At 44.0% G+C, this 26,671-nt stretch overlaps 1 protein-coding gene across 9 annotated transcripts in view; it reads right to left on the reverse strand.

Moving 5' to 3' along the window:
- LOC140491527 (rap1 GTPase-activating protein 2-like) overlaps positions 1–26,671 on the reverse strand; it is a 407,584-nt gene that overhangs the window by 70,940 nt on the left and 309,973 nt on the right. For 8 of the 9 annotated variants that reach the window (XM_072589835.1, XM_072589836.1, XM_072589834.1 and 5 more), the window contains one exon: positions 6,534–6,569. In XM_072589835.1, coding sequence (XP_072445936.1) covers positions 6,534–6,569 — 36 coding nt within the window. Of the gene's footprint in view, positions 1–6,533; positions 6,570–15,163; positions 15,432–26,671 lie in introns of those variants that run through there. The other variant, XM_072589842.1, reaches the window with a different exon arrangement.

The raw sequence follows: 26,671 nt of genomic DNA on the forward strand, positions 1-26,671 counted from the left end.
TTAGCAAACTCATTTAGGAGGTGGGCACGTAGAAAATCCAATGTATTGGGTGATGCTATGACTTCCCCTGCCCCTTCGTTTGGCCAGAAGAGGAAATTCTGTCCAGAAAACTGTAGCTTAATACTCGATAGTGCAAATGTAAGGATCGATAAATAACTTGGAGGGCTGTTGATTGCTTCTGGGAATTAGGGAATAGTTTATCTGAACATATCAAATGGAAGTCAATGAGAGGGGAGATTATATACAGTCTGTTAAAGGAGCATTAGATGATAAAAAGCTTTTCTTTGCTTGCGTGACAAGACTTTGAAATTTATTTCACAAATAAAGTCTTATAATATATCCATACATAATACGGTGAGTTGCTACTCTGGGTGTTATCAGCAATTCCAGTACAGTTTGCACTCAAAACTGCACGTATTTTGAAAGTACTTTTTCCTTCTCAAGTTTCCACTCAAACTTATTTGCCCATCAAGGCTAACCTCTACCATAAACCAATGCCACTGGACAGCTTTTTAAATGTACGTTCTTTAGAAATACTTTAAATAATCCTCAGACATACTTAAGAGTGATAACTTGGTAAAGGCTGACTCACACAGCGAAAAAATACTTGTAAAAATTCTTTTAAATAACGTCGATCCACCAACCTGATTTTTAATTCTTGAGAATTGCTTTTAGAAAGTACACCATTATTATTTAGAGTTATTAGTAATAATTGCTGAGTAAATTTTAACAAATAATTCAAAATCTTTCAAAATGTATCGATTAGGAATGTTGTGGCTGAAGGTTTGAGCTTAATTTTTGTAGCCAACTCAAGTTCTATGAATGCATGCAATGGCGAAAACTCCTAATGGTGATTACTAGACAGAGATAATGCTTAACATTCTATTTTCTTTCATACTAATATTGCAGAGGATTATACTGAAAACATTGTAGCAGGAATGTCAGGCCACAATATAGACAGAAATATTATCCAACATAGAGGTAATGTCTATATACTTATTCATTCATTAGATGTGAACATTGCTGGCTATACTGGCATTTATTGCTCATCCATAATTATCTGGGAGAAGGTAATAGTGAACTAGGCTTTACAAGGATGTTGCTGGGGTTGGAGGGGTTGAGCTATAGGGAGAAGCTGAATAGGCTGGGGCTGTTTTCCCTGGAGCGTTGGAGGCTGAGGGCTGTCCTTTAGGAAGTTAGTAAGATCATGAGGAGCGTGGAGATGGTGAACAGCTAAGGTCTTTTCCCTAGAGTAGGGCAGTCCAAAATTAGAGGGCACGCATTTAAGATGAGAGGTGAATGATTTAAAAGGGACCTAAGAGGCAGCTTTTTCACACAGAGGGTGGTGTGTGTATGGAATGAGCTGCCAGAGAGATTGGTGGAGCCTGGTACAATTATAACATTTAAAAAGCACCTGGGCAGGTTTATGAATAGGAAGGGTTTAGAGGGATTTAGGACAAATGCTGGCAAATAGGACCAGATTAATTTTGGATATCTGGTTGGCATGGTGAAGGAATGGGGATCCATTTCTACACTAGGATGGAGTGTTGTTTGAAGGGGAATTTGCAAGTGGTGGCACTCCCCTTGTACTTGCTTCCTTTGTCCTTCTAGGTGGTAGCGATTCTGGGTTTGGAAGATGCTGCCGATGGAGCCTTGATGTGTTGCTGCAGTGGATGGTACCACTTGTGGATGGTACACACTGCTGCTACTGTGCGTCGTTGGTAAAGGGAGTAAATATTGAAGATGGTAGGTGGGGTGCCAAGCAATCAAGCTGCTTTGTCCTGAATGGAATCAGCTCTCTTGAGTGTTGTTGGAGCTGCACTCATCTGGGCAAGTGAAGAGTATCTCATCAACATTTGAGAGAAGTTCCTCCTCCAATCACATGGCTATTCTTTCAGCCCGCCCATGTTTACTGAAGACAGGTGAACCGGTGAGCCAATCAGCAGCAAACAGAGAGGGGAACACCCTGGGATTGGAGAAGTAGTGCTAATCTGCATAAGGCTGGAAACGTTAGGGTGTAGCACACGTTTGCCAGGTAGGGATGTGGAGGGGGGAGAGCACATTTGCCAGGCCAGGTGGATCAAGGCCCCTGGGGTGAGGCAAGGAACAAAATGAATGGCCAGAAAAAAGGCAGAAGAGAAGCAAGTCGGGGTGAGGCAAGGCTATTGGCAAGGAGAGACTGTTCACAAAGAAATACTTAGCTAACTGGGTGTCAGGACAACCTGAAACTGCAGGAAACATATCATTGCAAATTGACGTCCTTTTAATGCAGAGTACGTCAGTCACTGAAAGAAACACTTTTCATACAAGGCTATGGCTGTTGTCTTGCTCCAGTTTAAATACTGGGTGTCTGGAAATTTAAGCTTTCTTTGTGTGTCATGGCTTTATGTTTAATGGCAGGCTGTTACTTATTGAGGACATTGATTATTTTTTCTAGTTTGGCTGAGTCTAAATAGTCAACACAAATGCAGAAAGTAATTTTACGACATGGTATCTCGCTTGTTAAGAGTTAATGAGAACAGAAATGAGAACAGAAAATCAAAAAATAGCCAATGAGAAAACTCAAGAAGAGTCCAAAGCGGGGAAAAACAATATTTTTACCCTGGATGACAGTAGGGGAGGGTTCAGCGATGGTAATGATATTGAACATTAAACAGCAATGGTTGGGTTCCCACTTGTTGGAAATAAACATTTGCCTGGCATTTGTATGTTTGTTGGCACTTGTTAGTCCAAGCTTGTTGTCAAATCTTGCCACAAATGGATATGGACTGCTTTATTATCAAAACATAGGAGTAGCAAGTGGTGCTGCACTATGTGCAATCATTTGCAAATATCCCCAATTCTGACCTTATTCTGGAGCAAAGTGCATTGATGATGCAGCCGAAGATATTTGGGTCTAGAACATTACTCTGAGGAGCTTTGTATATCGATATATATCTTTATATGCAGCACATGGAGCATCGGAGGCTGAGGGGTGTCCTTAAGGAGGTTTGTAAAATGATGAAGGGCATGGATAGAATAAATAGACAGGGTCTCTTCGCTGGAGTGGGGGAGTTCAGAACTGGAGGGCATAGGTTTGGGGTGAGAGCAGAAAAATATAGGGGAGACCTGAGGGGCAACCTTTTCATGTAGAGGGTGATGTGTGTGTGGAATGGGCTGCCTGGGAGGTGGTGGAGGCTGGTACAGTTGCAATGTTTGAAGGGCATCTGGAATGGTATATGAATGGGAAGGATTTAGAGGGATGTGGGCCGGATGCTGACAGATGGGACTGGATTAGGTTGGGATATCTGGTCGGCATGGACAAGGTAGACTGAAGGGTCTGTTTCCATGCTGTACATGTCTATGACTCTATGACATAAACACTATATAAAATGGATCCCTCTTTTCCTGTCCTTACCAATATGTGGTGGCACACTTTTGGCACATAATCAACGTATAGTTTTGCCGATATACTGTATATCAATCTAGATCTTATCTCTAGGATTCAGAGGGTTAGCATCAAATTTTTCATAACAAAATGAGACCAGCAGAAGCAATAGCAACTTGTTAGAAAAAAATGCCAACTGAAAATAACCTCTGTGTTTCCAAAATGATTGAACTAGACACGGCATGGGTTTCAAATGATTTGGATGTATGTGCTTTGCATTGCTGTGGGATTTAATCTCCCGAATATAATACTGTAGCGCTTGTCTCAATGCCCAGATAGAACACTTTTCTGTGTCCCCACTGTTCCAAAATTCTGTTAAAATGGATATACTGTGAAAAGTACCTTCCCTTACTGTGCGCTCTCTGCAGAAGATTATCGCTTATTAACTGATTACAAGCAAACAGTATAAGCACGAGTGGGGGAAGTGTTAGCTAACTGTTCATTTTTGCCATCTGTGGGACTGCTGGATATGCATTGCTTGTACATCTTAAAAGGAACAGCAACTTCTTGGAAATTGAGGTATATAGTTCTGAAAGAGTTAATACCTGATTAAGAGCAGTAAACCCTGCCGATTATGATGAGGTCATGGGGACTTGGTCCGAATAGAGAAGGAGGTGTTAGAGGAGAGATGTGTGTGCTGTCCTAACAGTCTCCATAGCTAAGTCGGTTATGGTCATATAAACTGTAAATGGTTGCAGTAACTCAAAAATCTTCATATGTTTACTGAACTCCTTTGGTTATAAATTCTGTGAACATGACCTTAACCTCCACAGCTACCTGATGAAGACACTCCAAAAACCAGTGCTTCCAAATAAACCTGTTGGACTATAACCTGGTGTTGTGTGATTTTTAACTTTGTCCACCCCAGTCCAATACCGGCACCTCCAGGTCACGGATGAAACCAGTAACACTAGAAAAATGGACATCTTAATCTGTACCAGATCACTTCAGGCTTGAAAGATCCCTCACAGAAATAAAATGTGTTTCCTTGGCTATTATCAGGTGCAGTGACATAAATTTATCAGTACACTGTGAACAATAAATTGTAAATGAAAAGACAACAAATCCCTCTCGTGGTTCTTTGATGAAAACTGAAACAGCAGCTCCTCACTGGGGGCGGGGGGGGGTCACTGAATAACTCTGTCAGCTGATGTGTTAATTAACCTGACACACACAGGAGCTCTGGTCCCACTTCCAATCTTGGTGTGTGGTGAGCTCACTGATCTCAGCTGGGGAGTCATTGGGGTGAACCAACTGACCAAGCAAATACTAAGGGGAAGCAAGACAGAATACAACAAGAGTTACAGCTATTGCACAATACTCAACAGTATATGTCAGGGTGAAATTTGTATGCGTATATTTAAATGCACGCATTTATGAACGTTTATATCTATAAAGATTGGGTGTCTGTATGTATCTTTGTATACATTTGCTTCTCTGTATATGAACCACATGTGTCATGGTGTTTCTGCACGTGTTTCTGGATGTGTGTGTTTGTGTGTATATGGTGGGTGTTTGTGTATGGGTGCGTGTGTGTGTGTATATGTGTGTGTGTATGTGTGCGTGCGTGTGTGTGTGTGTGTGAATATGTGCGTGTGTGTATATGTGTGTGTGTGTATGTGTGTGTGCATGCGTGTGTGTGTGTGAATGTGTGCGTGTGTGTATATGTGTGTGTGTATGTGTGTGTATATGTGTGTGTGTATGTGTGTGTGAATGTGTGTGTATGTGTGTGTATGTGTGCGTGCATGTGTATGTGTGAATGTGTGCGTGTGTGTGTGTGTGTATGTCCATTTTCCAATGTGCATACGTGTGTTTGTTCACTAAGAGAGAAGCTTGGGTTTCATACCAACACTCCAGTCCAGATCATTCTGTTAAGGGTGTGGTAGTAACTGAAAAGGGTCAATTTGTGTTAACTTCAGCCAGAAAAGATAAAATAGAACACAATGGCCGTGGGACCTTCAGGTTATTTTTGCAGCATTTATCAGTAAAGGATTTCAATTGTTGGAGAGAGTAATGGGAAAGGAGTGAAATCTTGATCAAGTGTGAGTTTGAAAGGAGCAAAAGGGATGACGTAGAGTACACTGTGCATGAAAGGGGTCATTTCAGGACAAGCTTTCTCTTGGGAATCTTTGTAAGGTGGCAGCACGGTGGCTCAGTGGTTAGCTCTGCTGCCTCACTGCACCAGGGACCTGGGTTTGATTCCAGCCTCAGGCGAGTGTCTGTTTGGGGTTTGCACATTCTACCCGTGTCTGCGTGGGTTTCCTCCCACAGTCCAAAGATGTGCAGGTTGGCTGGACTGGCCATGCTAAATTGCCCATAGTGTCCAGGGATGTGCAGGCTAAATGGGTTAGCCATGAGACTTGCAGGGTTACAGGGATAGGGTAGGGGATGTGTCTGGATAGGATGCTCTTCAGAGAGTTGGTATGGACTCGATGGGCTAAATGACCCGCTTCCACACTGTAGGTATTCTATGATTCACTGCCTCTCTCCTCTACTTTAAAGATAGTCTTTAAAACAGTCCTTTCTGACCAAGCTTTTCAGCGTCTAATCAAGTATCTACTTACGTGGCTCTGTGATATATTTCATTTTACAATGTCCCTGGCAAACCGCCTTGGATGTTTTATGATGTGAAATATGCTGCACAGACACAAGTTGCTGTTGTGTGAGCCACTAGGGATTAGCCCCGTGTCGCAATTTCAAGATCCAGTCTTACGTTTTTGTCCTTTTTACCATATGACTGAAAATGCTGCCTGTTACCATGACAACAGTGCCCAGATGTGGTGCGTTTCACATGTCCGTCAGCATCGGCCTATCTGAAAAATCAAAACCTATTTCTGGGTACGTTCTAATCAACCTGTTCAGAGATGTAAGGATTCTACATTATTACGCACCTCAGCGCAGTGGGACTTGAACCCGGGATTCCTGGACAAAGTTACTTCTTTACAGTTTGTGTTGCACAGATCAGCCTTTTTTCAATAATCGATTGTCAAATTTATTGGTCTGCCCTAATCATATCGGTTAAATCTTATTGCAATTATGACTCTCTCTGGTATGATAGGCCAGTTTGCTCAGTAGTAGTGGGTCTTCAGTACAAAGAGTCACCTACCTGCATCTTATCCAGCATTTCAAAGAATTCTGTTGACTGTTGGGAAAGAAGAAAAACAGAATTAATAGATGCAGGCTTCAAAGTGAGGTTATCCCAGCAAGGATACAGCTATTCTTCATCTTCCCATACATCAAGCTTTCTTTATAACTTCAAGAGAGGGAAGATGCCTACCTGTGGAGTGTCTAATATCGGCAATAAATCAGAATCCTCATATGCACTAAACAACAGAATATCCACTTTATACAAAGGCTGGTGGTAGCCTCCACTTCATGAGCAGAGCCTTGCCCCTGGAAACATAGATATTCTCCTCAGGAGGTAATTATTGGGTGTCAGCTACCACCAATGGCTGTGCTGAATGTTCAATCTCACATGTAGGCTGTGATGACCCATATAGGCCCTGCACTAAAGCTGACCATATAGTTCCACTGCTCAGCTGTCTATATGTACTCTGGTCATCTGTGCATTTCAAAGAGACAATATTGTGGATACTGGAAATCTGTAACTAAAAAATAAATAGAAAACTCTGCAGTGTCTGAGACAAGGAGTCAATGTTTCAGCTTGATGACTTTCCAGCTGAACATAAAGATATTCAAGGTTTAATAGAGTTTTAGTAAGTTCGTCAAGGAAAGGCAGACCTAAAGAGAGGGCCCTGTGATGGGGTGGAGGCCAGCAGGGATTACAGGGCAGATCCCATGGTTTTGGGCCCAGTCAAGAGGCCTTTGTAAAAATGGTGACTGACACCAGGAGCCCAGGAGGGAAATCACAGATCCTGATACTGCTCCCTGTCAGAGACCCTGGTCATAGCTGCGACCCTCAGTCTAACCAGCAGTGGGAGTTCCCTGGAACCCCAGTCTCCAGGCGTTAGCCTCTGATGCACCAGGCCCTGGGTGAGACCAGCAACTTTGGCCTATTCAGCCCCTCCATTCCAGTTTCCAGTAATTTCCATTGGCATCGAGTGAGGGTGAGGATAACTCACTGTCACATAGCAATGCCGCCCATTGTTGTTTCTATTCAATGTCCATTCCAATTCCACCCATGCCCCCTAACCCCCAGTACCTTTGATGGAGTCAGGCCTACTCCATTAGTAGAGGTGCCTCAGGTAAATTACAATTGAATGTTTAAATAATTCATTTGCAAAGCAATGACTTTGTAATGTAAGTATGAACATAGGATGCATAGCAGGGCTTGGTACCTCTCTGTGAGGTCAGGATTGGTCTATATTTTAACTCCATTTACTCATCTTACCTTTACACTTTCTCCTCATGAAAAGTGATTGATCTCAATCATAAAAATATTTAATTGATTCAATCAAGAACCTTTCGGGGAAAATGTTCCAGATTTTTATGAAAGTTACATAGAGAAGAGTAGGTAATGCCTGTGAGAGATGGTTCTCCAAATGATCAGGATGCCATTAGCAATGTTTACAAGCACACGAGATACAGTCAGAAATCTTCAGTGGCTCCCACTGAGCTCCACACTGCGTAGAACAACATCTTCAAAGTGGCAGCTTTGCAGTGGCTTTTATCCGGGTGAACTGCTTTCCTTTGAAGACTTACTTCAAAGTGCTGGAGAGGTCGGTGCCGGGGAATCTCATCCTTGGATTTCGTGGTGGGGTCATCCACTTTGAAATCAAGAAAGATGAATCAGGGAATGTTCCAAATGCAAATGAGGAACTTTGGAGGGACTGAAGGATTTTGGCATCCAGGAGCACAAACCATGAAGAGCCGCGAGGGTACCGTGAGGGTACAAAGGGCAGCCAAAAAACAAACAGGAACAGAGGACATTCAGCCCCTCAAACCTATCCTGTCATTGGATCACAACTGATCTGTCTCCTAACTTCTTTTATCCACCTTTGCTTTGTAATAGTTGATGCTCTTGCTCAACATGATTCCGCTCATCTTAGTTTTGAATTTTTCAATCAACCCCCTGGTGTTTGTTTTTTGGAGGTGGGGGTGACAGTTACAGATTTCTTATTCTTCATGTGAGAAAGTGTTCCTGATTTAACCCATGATAACCCTAGCTCTGATTGTCCTGTCCTCTTGTTCTGGACACGCGCACCAGGGAAACAATCTCTTTGATCACTTTAAATCCCTTAATAAAATAATTGCTTTCACCACAAGAGGGTAGGAATTTACAAGGGAGAGTGAGATGACTCAACTGGACAGAGTTCTGGTTAAACTCCATCTGGAGAGCTGCATTCAGTTTTAAATCCCAGAGCTCAGAAAACATGTTGGACTTGGAGGGAGAACTGGGCAGATTCACTTCAGTTACAGAATGGCTTAAAAGGTTAAATGAGGAGAGCAGACTGCATTACGCTTGAAGGACAACACAGTACTACAGATGCTGGTGATCTGAAATAAAAACAGAAAGTGTAGGAGAAACTTGGCTTCATCTGTAGAGAGAGAAACAGAGTTGATGTTTCAAGTCAAAACTTGGACACGGGATTTTAAAAAAATTCATTCATGGGATGTAGGCGTCGCTGGCCACACCAGCATTTATTTCTCAGCCCTAATTGTTCAGAGGTCAGATAGGAATCAACCACATTGTTGTGTGTCTGGAGTCACAGGCGGGCCTGACCAGGTAGAGTCATATTGGACTCGAAACGTTAACTTTGCTTTTCTTTCCACCAAAGCTGCCTGACCATAAGACCATAAAATGCATGATCAGGAGTAGGCCATTCTGCCCATCGATCCTGCTCTGTTATTCAATGAGGTCATGGCTGATCCGATAATTCTCAACTCCACTTTCTTGCCTTTCACTCATAATCTTTGAATTCCTTAAAAATCTGTCTGTGACTGCTGAATGTACTTCATGACCCAGCCTCAACCACCCTCTGCGATAAAGAAATCCACAGATTCACTGTTCTCAGCGAGCAGACATTCCACCTCGTCACTATCTTATAGGTGTGTCCATGTATTCTGAGATGACGTCATCTGGCACTAGACTCTCGCACAAGGGGAAACGACCTGTCCACATCTATCATGTCCAGTCCCCTCAGAATCATGTGGGTTCAATATGGTCACCTCTCACTCTTCTAAATGACCCACTGGGTAAAAACAATGACTGCAGATGCTGAAAACCAAATACTGGATTAGTGGTGCTGGAAGAGCACAGCAGTTCAGGCAGCATCCAACGAGCAGCGAAATCGACGTTTCGCCCTGATGAAGGGCTTTTGCCCGAAACGTTGATTTCGCTACTCGTTGGATGCTGCCTGAACTGCTGTGCTCTTCCAGCACCACTAATCCAGTAAATCACCCACTGTCCTATTGACTTTTTCCAGTGGTTTCTGTTTTCATTACTGAAAATGCTTGACTTGTGTTCCTTTGCATTGAGAAGATTTTCGTTTATGCTTTCATGGGCTGAGTGTCACTGGCAAAGGCAGCAGACTTTCCTCACCCTTAAGTGCCCATCAGCAGGTGGTGGTCTGGTACCCTCTTACTGAGTGGCTCGTTAGTCTATTTTGGAGGGCAATGAAAGGTTGACCACACTGCTGGTCACAATGCCAGATTTCCTTCCCTGAAGGGCATTATGTGAACCATATGAGCTTTTCTAATTATCCAATAATTTCGGTCACCATCGCTAATAGTTTTTGTTTAACTACCGATTAATTAAGTTGACCAGTTGCTTTGGTGGGTCTTGAACGCATGAGGTCAATTTTACTGTCCCACACTGGCATATTCGAAGGTGAGTGGCCAGGTGGCCATTTTCCCATCCATTCTCAACCTGTCTCCAATATTCCAGGGGGCAGGAAAGGTGAGAGGCAGCCTGGTTGCCTTTTGGCCGATTCAGTGGACAATTGACTAAAGGGCCTCATTCACCCCTGCTGCAGTTTTTCAATCAGTAGTTTTGCAGGCTGCTGGTGGGCAGCAAGGGGGCATCTCTTTTTGGGGGGAATGGGGGAAGGAGGTGTGATGGTCGAGTGATAGTATAACTTGAATATTAATCCAGACAGGCAGGTAATGTACTGGGGACCTGGGTTCAAATGCCTCCATGGAAGGTGGTGGAATTTCATTCCAATTTTTTAAAATCTGGAATTAAGAGTCTGAGAATGACCATGAAACTATAGTTGATTGTTAGAGAAATCCATCTGGTTTTAGGGAAGGAAACTACCATCCTTACCCGGTCTGGCCTACATGTCACTCCAGCAAGCCAGGCAACATCAGGAGGTGCAGAAGTCGATGTTCCGAGTGTAACTCTTTACCAGGAACCACTTGACTTCTGCATCTCCTGAGGCTGCTTGGCTTATTGTGTTCTTCCAGCCTCCTGTCTGTCTACTTTGAATTCCAGCATCTGCAGTTTTTTGTCTCTACATGTGACTCCAGATGCACAGCAATGTGGCTGACTGTCAACTGTCCTCTGGGCAATTAGGGATGAGAAATAAGTACTGGCCTAGCTAGTGATGCTTAAATGCCAAGAATGAATTTTTAAAGACACCTTGTGTCCACCAGGGGCAGCCCCCCACAAGATGGCACCCCGTCGTACAGAACTCTCAGATAGCTCCCCATTTCTGGCCTCCCAAACCTTGCTTTCCATTACCACCCCCCTGTCCTTCCCCTGCCCACCTCATAGGGGTCTCTCAGCCATGCTGTGCACAAAATCTTTACGCTAACCTGATGTCGTGATGGCATCTCTCTTCTTCCTTGGAACTGCCTGCAGTGCCAGCAATGGCCACTACACCCCTACTAGTGCTGTTGGGACCACAGAGGTGGTAAGATGCCAACCACCTTTAGCTCACACCCACATTACCACCTCCCCCACAACCCCCACCCCTTGCACACCTTAACATCCAATCTCCAGATGATCAGCCAGGACCTCCAGATTTCTTATCCAGCAGTAGTACCTAACTATTCCTCTACCATCTCCCAAAAAGGTGAACTGTTTGACTTAATTTTGAACTGATGCAGGCTCAAAACAGAGAAACCATCTCCTCTCCCACCCAAGGGGGCACAGGAAGTATATTGCGAGCTCAACTGTTTAGAAATCAAGAAGAGTTTTTCATTAGAAATGAAGGATTATTCAGGCATTAGCAATGTGAGTCATGGGGATGTCTGGTGAAATTTGCAAAATGACTGATACAATCAATGTCCTTCAAATAATGATTAACACTCAGTTATGACATCAAGCACTTCCTAATCAGCTGTTTAACATAGGGAACATTCCAGTTAAAATTAAAAGCCAAAATTGCTGAACTGTCTCCCTCCGGCTCTCTTTGTGGTTTCTACATACTAGGTTTGAACATCTGAGCAACTGTTCAGCAAAACAATTTGTTGCTACCTGAGTTTTGCAAGGAAATAATTTAATGTGTAACAGGGAGTCTGTACAGCTGTGTTTTGACTGGATGCACAACAGCTCTACGACATTGGCAAAATACCGTGGATACTGGAAACTTGGAATAAGAATAGAAAAAGCTGGAGGAACTCTGCAGGTCATCCAGCATCTTTGGCAAGAAAAACTGAGGTAATATTTCAGTACTGTGGCTGCTAGAATTGGAAAAAGTTAGAGCTGAACAACGTCTAAGCCGGTGCAGAGGCAGGAAAAAGGAGAATGGCCAGATGAGGAACGAAAGAAAACAATGGAAAGCGGGAGAGATTGACTATGTAAAGGGATAATATGTAAGATACAAGGGATTGATAATGGGGTCAGTAAATAACAAATGACCCTTCTGATAAATGGTTACAGTGGAGTAGCCATTATATACCAACTCTGTCTCTCTCACTCCATGGATGCTAAGGATACTCTGAGATGTTTTTGGAAGTTTGATCCACTGGGATTAAAAAAACAATTTGATTAGGTTTGTTAACTTGGGCCAATCAGGAAGCCCCCACTGACCAATATAAAGGGGGGATTCTGGGCTTGGGTGTTCTTGGAGAAGGAGCACGCGGTGTCCACCAAGACCCTCGAGACTTTCAGGGAGAGGTGGGCACCGCAGGGAGTGGAGTGTATTATTTCCCCGTCCAACTCTATTTTGATTTAGTCCCTACCCTCCCCTCCACTGTTTTGCTCACACAGCATTGCCCTTTGATGTGAAGGGCAGTGCTTGTCACTAGCCACTCGGGTGTTTTTTTTTTCTATCTTCCTGGTGGTGGAAATTGAATAAAGATTTGTGCACTTTGTGTCCTTCACTGTGTTTTACACCTGCACACACACACACCATAAATAAAAAAAAAGATAAAGGGGGGATTCTGGGCTTGGGTGTTCTTGGAGAAGGAGCACGCGGTGTCCACCAAGACCCTCGAGACTTTCAGGGAGAGGTGGGCACCGCAGGGAGTGGAGTGGATTATTTCCCCCTCCAACTCTATTTTGATTTAATCCCTACCCTCCCCTTCACTCTTTTGATCACACAGCATTGCCCTTTGATGTGAAGGGCAGTGCTTGTCACTGGCCACTCGGGCGATTTCCTATCTTCCTGGTGGTGGCAATTGAATAAAGATTCGTGCACTTTGTGTCTTTTCACTGTGTCTCACATCCACACACACACACACCATGGGTGCTGGGGAATAAATAAGCACTACCGCAGTTAGGCGATAGTGTGGGAAAGGAAAAAAAAAAGAAACAAGGGATTCCCTGCCCTCCTCTTCACTATTTGATCACACAGCATTGCCCTTTGATGTGAAAGGCAGTGCTTGTCACTGGTCACTCGGGTGTTTTGCCTATCTTGGGAATTGGATCGGTGTGTTGACTGTGTGTGTGTACGTGCACGTGCAAGGACTCGCCTCCTTGAAGGGTACTGTCCCTGTTGCTGCTTGGGGCCTACCTCACTGCTGCAAAAAAAATTTAAAAAAATAAAAATAATAAAGGGGGGGATTCTGGGCTTGGGTGTTCTTGGAGAAGGAGCACGTGGTGTCCACCAAGACCCTCGAGACTTTCAGGGAAAGGTGGGCACCGCAGGGTGTGGAGTACATTATTTCCCCCTCCAACTCTATTTTGGTTTAACCCCTACCCTCCCCTTCACTGTTTGCTCATGCAGCTTTGCCCTTTGATGTGAAGGGCACTGCTTGTCACTGGCCACCCGGGTGTTTCCTTTCTTCCTGGTGGTGGAATGTGAATAAAGTTTTCTGCACTTGTTGTTCTTCACTGTGTCCTACACCTGCACACACACAACATGGGTGCTGGGAATAAATAGGCACTAGCACTGTGTGGGATTTTGGGAAAAAAAAGAAAAAAAAAGAGAAAAGAAAGAAAAATATATATAAACTGGGTATTTAGAATCTCCTCAGTTCAGGGAACTAACTCTGAGCTGGCTGGCCACAGCCAGTGTACTGTGTGCAAGTAAATAAAAGGTGATTTGGTGACAGGATACCAGCCTCTGTGTAGTTATTTCAGTGCAGTATTGGTTTAGGAAGATCAGACTTGCGAAAATCATTACCAGGAATGTACTGATAGACTTAGGAAGGCTTGACTCCACAATGATTGACATAACAGCTGACCAATGGCAATAACTGTGGGAGTGGGCTGAGGCAAGATGAAAGTACCAACAAACAATGGTTCATGTGAACATACGAATTGGGAGCATGAGCAGGCCATTCAGCCCTTCAAGCCTGCTCTGCCATTCAATAAAATAATTGCAGATCTGACTGTGGTTTCAACTCTGGATTTCCACCTACCCCAAATAACTTTGACTCCCTTGTTAGTGATAAATCAATCTACATCTGCCTATAAGAAAATTCAATGACAGCCCCTCCCACCCTGCCTCCATTCGTCTCTGGGGAAGACTATTCCAAAAATTCATGATCGTCTCAGAGAGAAAAAAGAATTTAATCCCCACCCTAAATGGGAGATCCCTTCATTTTAAACCATGGCCCCTGGCTCCAGTCAGGGGAAACATTCTTTCAGCCACCATTTTGTCAAGACTGCTCAGGACCTCAGTGAGACCACCTCTCAATCTTTTAAACTCCAAAGGATGATGGCCCAGCCTGTTCAAGCTTCCTTCATAATCCCCCCTCGTGCCACCTGCCCAATCCCATTTATTAGCCGATTGAACCATCCCTGACCTGCATCTAACACGTTTATATCCCACCTTGAAGAAGGAGACCAAAATGTATACAGTTCTTCACAAGTGATTTTAACGAGAATCTGCACAACTTCAGCAAAACTTTTACATTCCACCCCTCTTGTATTAAATATCAACATTCTATTTGCCTTTGTGTGATACCACACAATATGTTCAACCAAAACCAACAGTCCGTGAGAATCCCTCATTGTCTGCACAATCTCCCAATACCACAGCTAAATGATTCTCTCTTTCAAAACATATTACTCATTCTTACAAGATTGACATGAGTCGATCGTTCAACTTCACAGATACGGTATTTTGCCTGGTTTCACATTGTGTTGACTTCTAGTACCTTTTTTTAATTGAAAAGGGTTTTTTTTTACAAAATTATAAAAGTACAAAATATAATCTTATGGTACAACAACAATAACAATAAACGACCCACTATTCTACTTTACAGAACAAACCAAAACTATTGTAAAGACACTGAACCATCCTCCCACATTACAATGCAATAAATAACTAAAAATAACAAATTAAATTAACTTTAATTTTTAAAACTGACAAGCAACTGCCCTCCTCTTCCACTCCTATTAACAAATGTCTTACTTTTACAGGATCTTTAATTTTTTTTTACCTTTAGACTGAATTTCCACCCGAACATGTCTCAGGTTTCCAGCAGAGCCATTAGAAAATACTGAGTTCAGTATCCCAAAAGTTTACTCACTATTCTAAAGGGGAAAAAAAAGCTTCTCGGAACTGTTCAAAACTGGATTTGGTCTCAATTTTTCTGCTGTATGGGTGATTTCTTCTTGTTAAAGGAAGATTTACACTGTTAAGAGACAGATATTGAAATCCAGTGACAACAATTTCTTCCTTCTTAATCTGACAGGCAGACAAGTGGCACAAGTGTTTGCAGTTCCTGTTAAAAGGCCGACGTGCATCCAACAGGAAGAGCTATCGCCTATTGTGAAAGTATTGAGTAAAATTGACGAGCCCTGTCCATGTGGTAGTTTGCATTTTGTTGCTATGCAGCCAGTGGATGGAAACATTCCTAATGAATCAGATTCATCAGTGCAGTGTGATCGAGTGGATAGTCAGGACTAGACTGGGTGAGCAAGAAGGACAGCACATGAGCATTAAATTTCAACATAAGTCTCACATTTCACAGACTTGGCCTTTTCAAAGACCTAGAATGTCAAGTATATTGAAAATGTATTGAAGTTCCTCGGAGTGGAACTTGGTGTGTTGAGAAAGTTTATTTTTGTCGCACTCAGGGTAATTTGCAAATTGAAATGTTTTATCCTTTGGTTGCATACCTGACATGAAATGTACATTGCAAATATTAACACTATTGCAAAATTCAACTAGTCTCCATACCTGCCTGATCAAGGGCGAATGCCCGAAACACCGACTCTCCTGCTCCTAAGATGCTGCCTGACCTGCTGTGCTTTTCCAGCACCACACTCTTGACTCCACACTCCATACAGCATGTTCCACCCAATATTATATATTATGAATGAAGTATATTTTTGAGGAATAAAAAACCTGGAAGATCATTAGGTGCTGACATTCTCCCTGTTTGAACACAAGGAGCAGGTTAAAGGGGAGGCTTTTCAGGAGAGCTGGAAACCTAAATGGTTTGAGAATTTTCCAGAAAACTGTTGGGACACCAGGACACTTAATAAAAAAAACCTAACCAGTACAGAATGTCTGATCACCGTAAGTTACAGAGGAAACATTAAGCTGATGATTTGTTGTAAGTGATATTAAAAGTCACATCAAATATGCCTAAGTAAATGTTCTCCTGTACTGGGAATGGCAATCAGAGCTTCAGGAAGAGCAGGCACAACAGCAGCAGGACAAGAACCTGCTGGCCCTGCAGTTATGGCCAACCAGCTTCCTGTAATCAATTATGGATGGCATAGTGCCTCAGTGGTTAGCACTGCTGCCTAACAGTGCCAGGGACCCTGAGTTCAATTCCACCCCGGGTGACTGTCTGTGTGGGGTTTGCACATTCTCCCTATGCTTATGTGGGTTTCCTCTCACAGTCTTAAAAATATGCAGGTTAGTAGATTGGCCATGCTGTGTACAGGGACGTGCAGGCTAAGTGGGTTAGCCTTAGGAAATGCAGGCTTACAGGGATTGGGTGGGATGGCCTTTGCAGGGTCAGTGTGGACTCGAGGAGCCAAATGACCTGTTTCCACTCTGTAGGGATTCTATAATTACATTGTTGCTGCACTCAGAATGGCCGCTGTGCTTCCAACGTTACAATCCCACCTGCACTTGGGAGCAGCCCACTGCTCAGTCCTTGTTTGGCACATTTCAGAGTCACGTAATGAGGTACTATTTAAACACAAGTTCTTTATCATTACCAGCAAGCATTGGTCCTCTGGGTTCACACACCCACAGATTTTAGTTATTTGTTATCACCATACCAAGCATTCCTGGTGCATAGCTACTGAGAAGATCAGGTTCAGGACGCTCACACTGAAAATGGAGGGTGATTCTGCTGATGTTTCACATCAAATGGGAATATGAAATATAAAAAAATACTGTTACTGGATGGACTGAATGAAAAACTGTGCAGCAGGCAATTTGATAAGTTCCTTCTTTAATGGTTTGCATGTGGTGATGGAAAGGCTTGGGGATAGATTACTGTCTTCATTATATACAATCGAGATGTGGTGCTGGAAAAGCACAGCAGGTCAGGCAGCATCTGAGGAGCAGGTGAATCGACGTTTCGGGCATATGCCCTTCATCAAGGCTTATTCCTGATGCCTGAAACGTCGACTCTCCTGCTCCTCGGATGCTGCCTGACCTGCTGTGCTTATCCGGCACCACATTCTCGACTCTAATCTCCAGCATCTGCAGTCCTCACTTCCTCCGGCCTTCATTATAGCGTCTGGTTTTCCAGAATGGATCACCTAACCTGTAACTATGCTGTTCAACCTCCAAGCTCTTAAATTCAATGTTCACAAGCATTGACAATGGAACAGGAACAGTATGGCACAGGAACAGGTCCTTCAGCCCACCTATACTGTGTCATCCACATTGTCATTCTAAACTAATCCCATCCTCCTGGACTTGTTCTGTGCCCTCCTCTCCCTGACTGTTCATGTGTCTATTTAAATGCCTCTTAAACATTGCTGTTGTATCTGCTTCGACCAGACACCTACCATCCCCTCTGCAAAAAACTTGCCCAACACATTTCCTTTAAACTTTCCCCTTCTCACTTTAAATGTATGCCCCTAGTATTTGACATTTTCACACTTGGAAAAAGACTCCTCCATCCATGCCTCTCACAATTTTAAATTACTTCAATTCGGTCACCTCTTGGCTCTAGCGAAAACAATCCAAGTTTATCCAACCTCTCGATATAGCTAATACATTAAAATCCAGGCAACATCCTGGTAAACCTCTTTTGCACCCTCCCTAATGCCTCCACATCCTTCTCACAGTGTGGCAACCATAACTGCACACAATACTCCAAATGTGGCCTAACCAAAGTTCTATACAGTTGCAACACAACTTGCCAACTTTTATGGTCAATGCCCTGACCGATGAAGGCAAGGATACTGTATGCTTTCACTACCACCTTATCCACTTGTGTTGCTACTTTCAGGGAGCTAAGGACTTGCACCACAAGATCTCTCTGTTTAACAATGCTCCTCAAGATCCTGCCATTTACTATATACTCTCCATAATTACGATGTTAATTATTGCAATAGCATTGAGATGAGACAGATTGCTATTTCAATGCCACATCTCTCATTTACCCTGAAGGCAGAATCAATGTCGAAATTCTTTTTTCTTTTTTTTATTTCAAAAATATACTTTATTCATAAAATATTTTGATGGTCTGTACAGTTGATCATGCCATATATATGTAAACATTTGCATACAGAGATCAGAATTTATCATTTGTATATTATACAGGTCTATACTTTTATCAATCATATGTCCATATATTTAGCTGAGGCGTCAGCAGTGCCCAAATGACTGTGTGGGCCCCCTGTTCTTCTCAGACAGGCAGATGTTACACGGTGGTCTTTCCCCACCGCGCCTTGACGGCAATTGCCCCAAGCCTCAGCGTATCCCTCAACACGTAGTCCTAGACCTTAGAATGTGCCAGTCTGCAACACTCAGTCGGGGTCAATTCCTTCAGCTGGAAGATCAACAGGTTTTGGACCGTCTAGAGAGCGTCTTTCACCGAGTTGATGATCCTCCAGGCACAGTTGATGCTCGTCTCGGTGTGCGTCCCGGGGAACAGACCGTAGAGCACGGAGTCCTGCGTCACGGCACTGCTCGGGATGAACCTCGACAAACACCACTGCATTCCTCTTCAGACTTCTTCTGCATAGGCACCTTCCAGAAGGAGGTGTGTGACAGTCTCATTCCTCCCACCCCCCCCCCCCCCCCCCGCAGCCGCTTTGAGGGCAGCGTGCGGTGCGGGAGAGAGTCCAGGCGTACATAAATGATCTCATAGGCAGACCCCTTCTCACCACCAGCCAAGCCATGTCTTGATGCTTGTCGAAATACATCAGACTAATGCAGAGTGCCTGATTCTCCACTGGAATCTTATGTACAGAAACCCCAAGTGTCAACACCATTTCTCATCTGCATCTGACTCAAATGGACACAAACATTTCACATCTCAGCAAAAACCGCTGATTCTAGCAAGAACAAGGAACCCGATTGTTTTCGGCTGGTTGAGAAAGACAGAACTGGAGCCTTTATTACAGTTACGACGTTTTATTTACAGAGACCACTATAACACACATGAACCTGCAAACCCACCCAACCCTCTCCAGCCTGCACCTATATATAGAAGCACAAGTGAATCCCCTGGGGATGCCTACCATGTTAATATAACTAAAGACTCAAATAAACTACAGTTAGCTCTGAGATTTTAGGTGGGGTGGGGTGAGTAGCAGACCTGATGTGCATAAGCCCTGAAGCTGGGGTTGGGTGAGGAAATGCGCTGGCAATACTAGCTTTTCCAATGTTTACCTTATCCACAGTGAAAGGCTGAGCCTATTGACATAATGACACAAACTATTCTCTCCCTGCCATGATCTTATTGATGGACAGAGCAGCCTTGAGGGGCAGAACGGTCCACTTCTGCTCCTATATAATACATTTGCAAAGCACAGGTAACAGGCTGCAATCCTCTGTGTTACTCTACACGCCTCAAGCTCGCCCCTTCTATCACTGGCAGTGCTTAAAAGCAGATCAACAGATGGCTGCTAACTGTTGCTTTGCAAAAGAACAGTGTTACAGCTGGTGCTGGCACAGTATAGCATGGGGAACAGCTGCCAACAGGGATAATTATATACAGTGCTGTGCATTAGTGCTATGAAGTAGTGATTTTTTTTAATGTCTTGGATTGTCCTGTCAATGTTACTTGCAGCAGTAGAATAGGAATGAATCCTGTGCCCCAGCACCAATGTGTAAAGATGGAATGATTTGTTAGGGGGACAAGCTGCCTGAATTGCAGTTCTGGTGCCCAAGTCCCTGACACTTTGGAAGTGGCAAGGGATGGAAGTGCCAGACAGATAGAATTCCAGCTGCTGGTGACCCGGAAAATCCCAGGCAGCGACCTGGCGATCTGCCCCTCCCCAGAATTGGCAGCGTGACCATTCCCATCAAACCAAAGCTGGCGACCCAGTGCCAATCTGTGGCACAGACGGCACTGCATTCCATGTCCCCTGTAGGTGAAATCTCATTCATCATAGTTTCTTTGCTTGAGACCGAACAGTTCCAATCCCAAAATGAGAGGACAAGACCTTGCTTTGCTCCAGAAGCAATTAATTAGACCGATGCAATGCAGGTCTGGCATCAGGTCCTGTGAACAACCCAGACACTAAACACATGCACTCACTGCATTCTTCAGCGTAGCATACGTTTTTGAGTGCGTCCAACTTCAGCAGAAAACCAAGGCTTCACTCTGTCATGTTGGTTTAAGTCGTGTCATGGAAGGGTAAAGCCTGGAGACACATGAGTGGCACACCCGACTCTACTTCTTATCGGTCTCCCTTTCCCCTGTGTCTGCTTCTTCCCCCGGAGATAATGGTGAGCTTTGATTTCCACTGCAGCCACTCTCTGGGAAAGTCGAGCTTTTGGAACAGGTTGGACAGGAAGCAGAGGCTCAAGCTGCACATCTGCATTCTTTCTCACCGCCTTGGCCCCCATCCAAAAGCCGCTGTGTGGACGACACAAAGGACCTGGGCTATTAGTTGGAGGCAGTTTGTTTGCAGGAGTTATCTCAGGGTAATTACATTCTAATACAGAGCCATGCATTAACAGAGCTTTGAAAATTGAACCAGAACCTATTGAATAACGACAGGCAAGTCTGTGCATGTGCTGAAAGCCACACTTCATCGCAGATGAATTCTTCACTTCACTGTCACAGCTCTAATAATTCACTGCAACACACATCATTTGGGTCAGACCCTTAAATGGGAGCCATGATGTGGAGATGCCGGTGTTCAACTGGGGTGGACAAAGTCAAAAATCACATGACACCCAGTTATCATCCAACAAGTTTAGTTAAAACCACAAGCTTCCAGAGCTCCCGTTCCTTCTTCAGGTAGCTAGAGAAGGGATTGCTTTCTTGTTCGAGGTGAAGATGACCATCCTTTCACAACCTCATTCTCCTGTCTTCTCCCCCGTAACCTTTGATCCTGTTACCAATCAAGAACGTTTCTATCTCTGCCTTAAATGCACTCAATGACTTGGCCTCCATAGCCCTGTGCGGCAATGAGTTTCACAGAGTCGCCAACCTCGTGGCTGAAGAAATTCCGCTTCTCCTCAGTTAGAACAGGTCGTCCCTTCAATGGGTCAGCGGGTCGTCATCTCTCCTGCTGATGGAGACATTTTCTCCACATCCACTCTATCCAGGCCTCTCAGTATTCTTTAGGTTTCATGGAGATAACCTTCTACTCCATTTCAGGTTCCCATTAAATGCTGTGATATTATTCCTTCCTGTTCCATGAAGGACTGCATTCTACTGCTGGTCCTCTAGCCTGAACGTATTCACTCCCAGCTCCCTGGGATACTTTCTCATTGAGAATGCTGTAAATGTGGTGGCAGGAACACAAAGTAACAAATTACACATCCCTAGCCTTTGATTTTCCATCCATTATGGTGCACTGGGACAAGTGCTGTGGAATTTCCTGACACAGCTTCCCCAGTGGGATTAATTCAACTTCAGATTAGGAACCGTACTTCCACCCGTCAATGATACCGTGAATAACTGAGTGAACAAAGCAAGGACCACAGCACTTTCAGCAGGAAGTCAGGTTAGAGGTAGGGAATTAGTTCTGGGATCTATAAAGGGAATCCTGCACACCAAGAGATATACAGGCACAGATTTCAGAAAAATAAAATCGGCATTTGTATAGTGCCTATTGCAATCTCAGACTGTCTCACAGTTCTTTAATGCTAATGAAGATGGAGTAGGGGGTGATAGCCAAGGGGTTTTAGAACTGAGTTTTAAGGTCAATTTCAACTCTGATATGGTGTTCATAAAATCCCTACAGTGTGGAAGCAGGCTATTTGGCCCATTGCATCCACACTGACCCTCCAACACAGACCACCCCCTTACTCTATGCCTGTAACCCTGCACTTCCCATGGCTAATCCACACATTTTTGGACTGTGGGAGGAAACCCATGCAGACACAGCAGGAACATACAAACTCCACATGGATAGTTGCCCAAAGATGGAATTGAACTCAGGTCCCTAGAGCTGTGAGGCAGCAAGGCTAACCAATGAGCTACTCATTGTGAAGTCACAGAATTAAAGTGGCCATTCGGTCTATCATGTCTGCACCAGCTCTCTGAGCATTTGGACTTAGTGAAGTGAGGGAGATTAGTTAGAGGGACACTAAGGGATCATGAGCAGATCTCTTGGGGAATTGCTCCCCAGGAGCCAGAGAAGCAGGTGAGTACCTTTTGTACCCAAAATCCTTCAAAACCTGGATGGCTTGGTCCAAACAGAAGAGCAATCATAATGACCTTTAGAAGACCAGGTTAAACATGTGATGCAGTTTGTGTTGTTAAAAACCAGTGTCAGGTTAGTGCTCATGTAATCCAGTGAATGCTCCAAAGTTGATGAATTAATTCTTCTCCGTGTTTTGCATTAGCACCACTTGCAGTTTAATTTTGACTGACCTGGAATTAAACTTGGGAGATATAAAAACCTACTTCTCCCTATGGAAAGGCTCAGCATCATACAATCATCAAAATCACCATCTGGGCCATTGTGCTGACTCTGAAGGATCTGTTCAATCCAGACCCCAATGATTTCCCCATAACCTTAAAAGGGCATGCTCTTAAAATTCCTGTACAACTGTGTTTTGAAAATAGAATCTGACTGCATCACCCTTCATATGATTCTAGGCAACCAGAAATTCCCACTACATTCAAAAAGTACTTGGATGTCCAAGTGCATAGCTGTGACTAGCAGAGCTATGGACAAAGTTCAGGGTGGTGGGATTCAACTCTGTAATCTATTGGTGACCAGCATGGAGACAATATGCTGAATGGCCTTTTCCTGTGTCATACATTTTGTATGGTTTCAGCTGTCTACTACCTTTTATCCTGGTGTTAGCTTTAACTGAACAGCTATTGCTTTGATATATAAAAACTGCAGATGCTGTAAATCAGAAACAAAAACACAAACAAAAATTGCTGGAGAAGCTCAGCAGGTCTGGCAGCATCTGTGGAGAGAAATCACAGTTAATGTTTTGGGTCCATGTGACCCTCCCAGCGATTTATGTTTTTCCTTTGATATATGTTTACACAGAAGGCAGTGGCCCAGTGGTATCATTGCTGGAATGTTAATACGCAGACCTGGGTAATATTCGGGAGGACCTAGGTTCAAATCTCACCACAGCAGATGGTGAAATTTGAATTCAATAAGTATCAGGAAATAAGAGTCTAATGACAACTGTTGTTGGGGGAAACACCCATCTGATTCACTAGTGGGCGGCACGGTGGTTAGCACTACTGCCTCACAGCGCCAGAGACCCGGGTTCAGTTCCCGCCTCAGGCGACTGACTGTGTGGAGTTTGCACGTTCTCCCCGTGTCTGCGTGGGTTTCCTCCGGGTGCTCCGGTTTCCTCCCACAGTCCAATGATGTGCAGGTCAGGTGGATTGGCCATGCTAAATTGCCCATAGTGTTGGGTAAGGGGTAGACGTAGGGGTATGGGTGGGTTGCGCTTCGGCGGGGCGGTGTGGACTTGTTGGGCCGAAGGGCCTGTTTCCACACTGTAAGTAATCTAATCTAATCTAATCTAAAGCCCTGTAGATAAGGAGGCTGCCATCCTTACTTGGTCTGGCCTACATGACTCCAGACCCACAGCAATGTGATTGACTCTTAACTGCCCTCTGGGTAATTAGGGATGGGCAATAAATGCTGGTGAATGAATTTTAAAAAACTCAGGCCATAGGCTGACACAAGGGGAGTGCTGTAAATTGGGTCTGTTGGTTAACATTGTTCTCAGTGTGGCATACCTGAACCTGTTATGTAACATCAAAGACAGTGTCAGTCGCACCTTGTAGTTGACTTTGAGTGCCATCCTTTCATCTTTGCAACTTTTCAACAAACAAAATACAAAAGCGTTGCAGTTTGTGGGGGTGGGGTGGGGTGTGCAGTGAGGAAGATAGGCACTTGGCACCTTGTAGGAAGTCAATCATTAACAGGGCCCTTTTTAGAATGTGATTTATTGATGGCTCTCCAGCCCCATGGTCACGTACTGAAATACACTCCTTACTGATACGTTTGCCAGACAAAAGTGCACTCTGCTGATGAAATCATCCACAATTAAAAAGAGTGACTGGAGAAGAACCTTTAAGCAATTAGGAGAGAAAGTGCCAAAATGTCTTGCTCAGGATGATCTTTATCATCTCTGATCTAATTTCTTGAATCACCACCAGCCTTTTGTGTTGGTCACAGGTCTGTGAAGGGCAGTTAAGTGCATAAATAGTTTGCCTTCTGTGGGAATAACTTGTGCGGAATCACAAATCACTTCAATTTGACCAAGTGAAGACATTGATCAAATTGAAGTGGCAAGTGGATGAATTTTGCCCTTTTAAAATTTAATGTGCTTTGTGGCTTTTAAAGTGCACACTTGTAATTTCAAAGGCTGCACTTAAAGGCATGTTTTTTCAAAAAAAGACAAATTCCGAGCTCATTAAAATCTGGTACGTCAGCGCTGGGGGTCAGAATGTTGCAACATGGATTAGACAGTATTAAGGCTCCCTTAAACTCTGTCTCTGAAAGGCTTAACACATACTAAACCCTCGTTGCATCTTCAACCGCATTACACTTTTTCTGCTTGAGACTGTCTGATTTCATAGATGTGGAAGTACCGGTGTTGGACTGGGGTGGACAAACTCACACTAAACCCAGGTTATAGTTCAACAGGTTTATTTGGAAACATTAGCTTTCGGAGCGGTGATCCTTCATCAGGTTTTTAGCTGATTTCATAGTCGTACAGCACAGAAACAGACCCTTTAGTCTATGCTGACCAGGTTTCCCAAACTAAAACTAGTTCCATTTGCCATTGTCCTTCATGGGGATGTATGTGTCTCCAATACGCCCATGATTTGTTGTGTATTACTAATTGCCCCTTGGAAAAAAAAGATGGCTAGACCACTTCAGAGGGCAGTTAAGAGCCAATAACATTGCTGAGAATCTGTAGTGACACCAGGTAAGGATAGCAGACTTCCTTCCCTAAAGGACTTTAGTTTTAACAACAGTTGTCTATACACTATCACCAAGAATAACTTTTAATTATTAATTGAACTTAAATTCCATCAGCTGCCCCGATGGGATTTGAACCCACAACCCCACAGCATTCAGCTGGGCCTCCAGGTTACTAGCCCAGTGACGGTATCACTGTACCAGCACCTTCCCATACTCCTGGCTCCTCATGTCCACTAGGTATATGGTTACAAAGGTTTCAAGCCTCCAGAAGTTAAGTGACAACTTGAATCTGTATAGCAGCCTTAACATCCAATGGTGTTTCACAGACAACATTTGGAGCTGGATCCTATAAGGAGCTATTAGGGCAGGTGGCTAAATGATTGATTAAAGAGACAGAATCTAAGGAGCACCTTAATGATGAAGACAGCAATAGAGAGGTGAAGAAGCTTAGACAGGGTTTGTCAAGATGAAACGTTCATCCAATTACTCTGGCAGATCTTTTTGACTGGTTTGTATTTTGATCTTAATATAAAGCAACTTTGACCCTAACCAATATAAATGGTCAATTCTATAGCTGGGATTCAAACCGTGTGCAAGCAGTAATTTGAAAGCACTTTCTCCATGTACTAACTAGCTCCCTCCTTACTAGAACTTTAATTGATTTGCAATAAAGAGTTGGATCCACATGAAGAGCTCATATCCTCCAGACTGAAGGCTGAAGAACCAAATGTGGGCCTTGCAAAGTTCATGAGTGCTTCAGCTCCAGAGGCTTCAGCACAGTCCATAAGTGTAGTACATGGGGTGCGGCGGGGCTGTGTGCAGGGTAGGGGGAGTGCTGCAGGGTAGGGGGAGTGCTGCAGGGCAGGGGGAGAGCTGCAGGGTAAAGGGAGCACTGCAGGGTTGGGGGAGTACTGCAGGGCAGGGGGAGAACTGCAGGGCAGAGAGGGTGCTGCAGGGCGGGGGAGTGTTGCAGGATAGAGGAAGCGCTGCAGGCAGGGGGAGTTCTGCAGTAGAGGGAGTGCTGCAGGGTAGAGAGAGCGCTGCAGTGCAGGGGGAGTGCTGCAGGAGTGCAGAGGAACTATAGCACTACCTGAGATGCTGTCCAACTAAGGAGATGGTGAGTTGCCACTCTATCTGCTCTCAGGTGGATGAAAAGTGCTCTATAGCAATAGTACCCAGAAAAGGGAGTTCTCTCTGGTGCCCTCACCAGTATTTATCCCACAATCAGCTGCATTGAACAACATTACGTTCTAGTGGGGCCACTCTGCACAAGCTGGCTGTCGTATTTCTTACCACATTGACTGTTCTTCAAAGGTAATTCATTGACTGTAACACACTGCAGGATGACCCGAGGTTGTGAAAGGTCATTAATATATGCATGTTCTTTCTAAAATATAAGAGAACACAATAAACAGGAAAAGGCCAGTCAC

The sequence above is a fragment of the Chiloscyllium punctatum genome, chromosome 19 (genome assembly GCF_047496795.1).
Source record: "Chiloscyllium punctatum isolate Juve2018m chromosome 19, sChiPun1.3, whole genome shotgun sequence".
Lineage (NCBI taxonomy): Eukaryota > Metazoa > Chordata > Chondrichthyes > Orectolobiformes > Hemiscylliidae > Chiloscyllium > Chiloscyllium punctatum.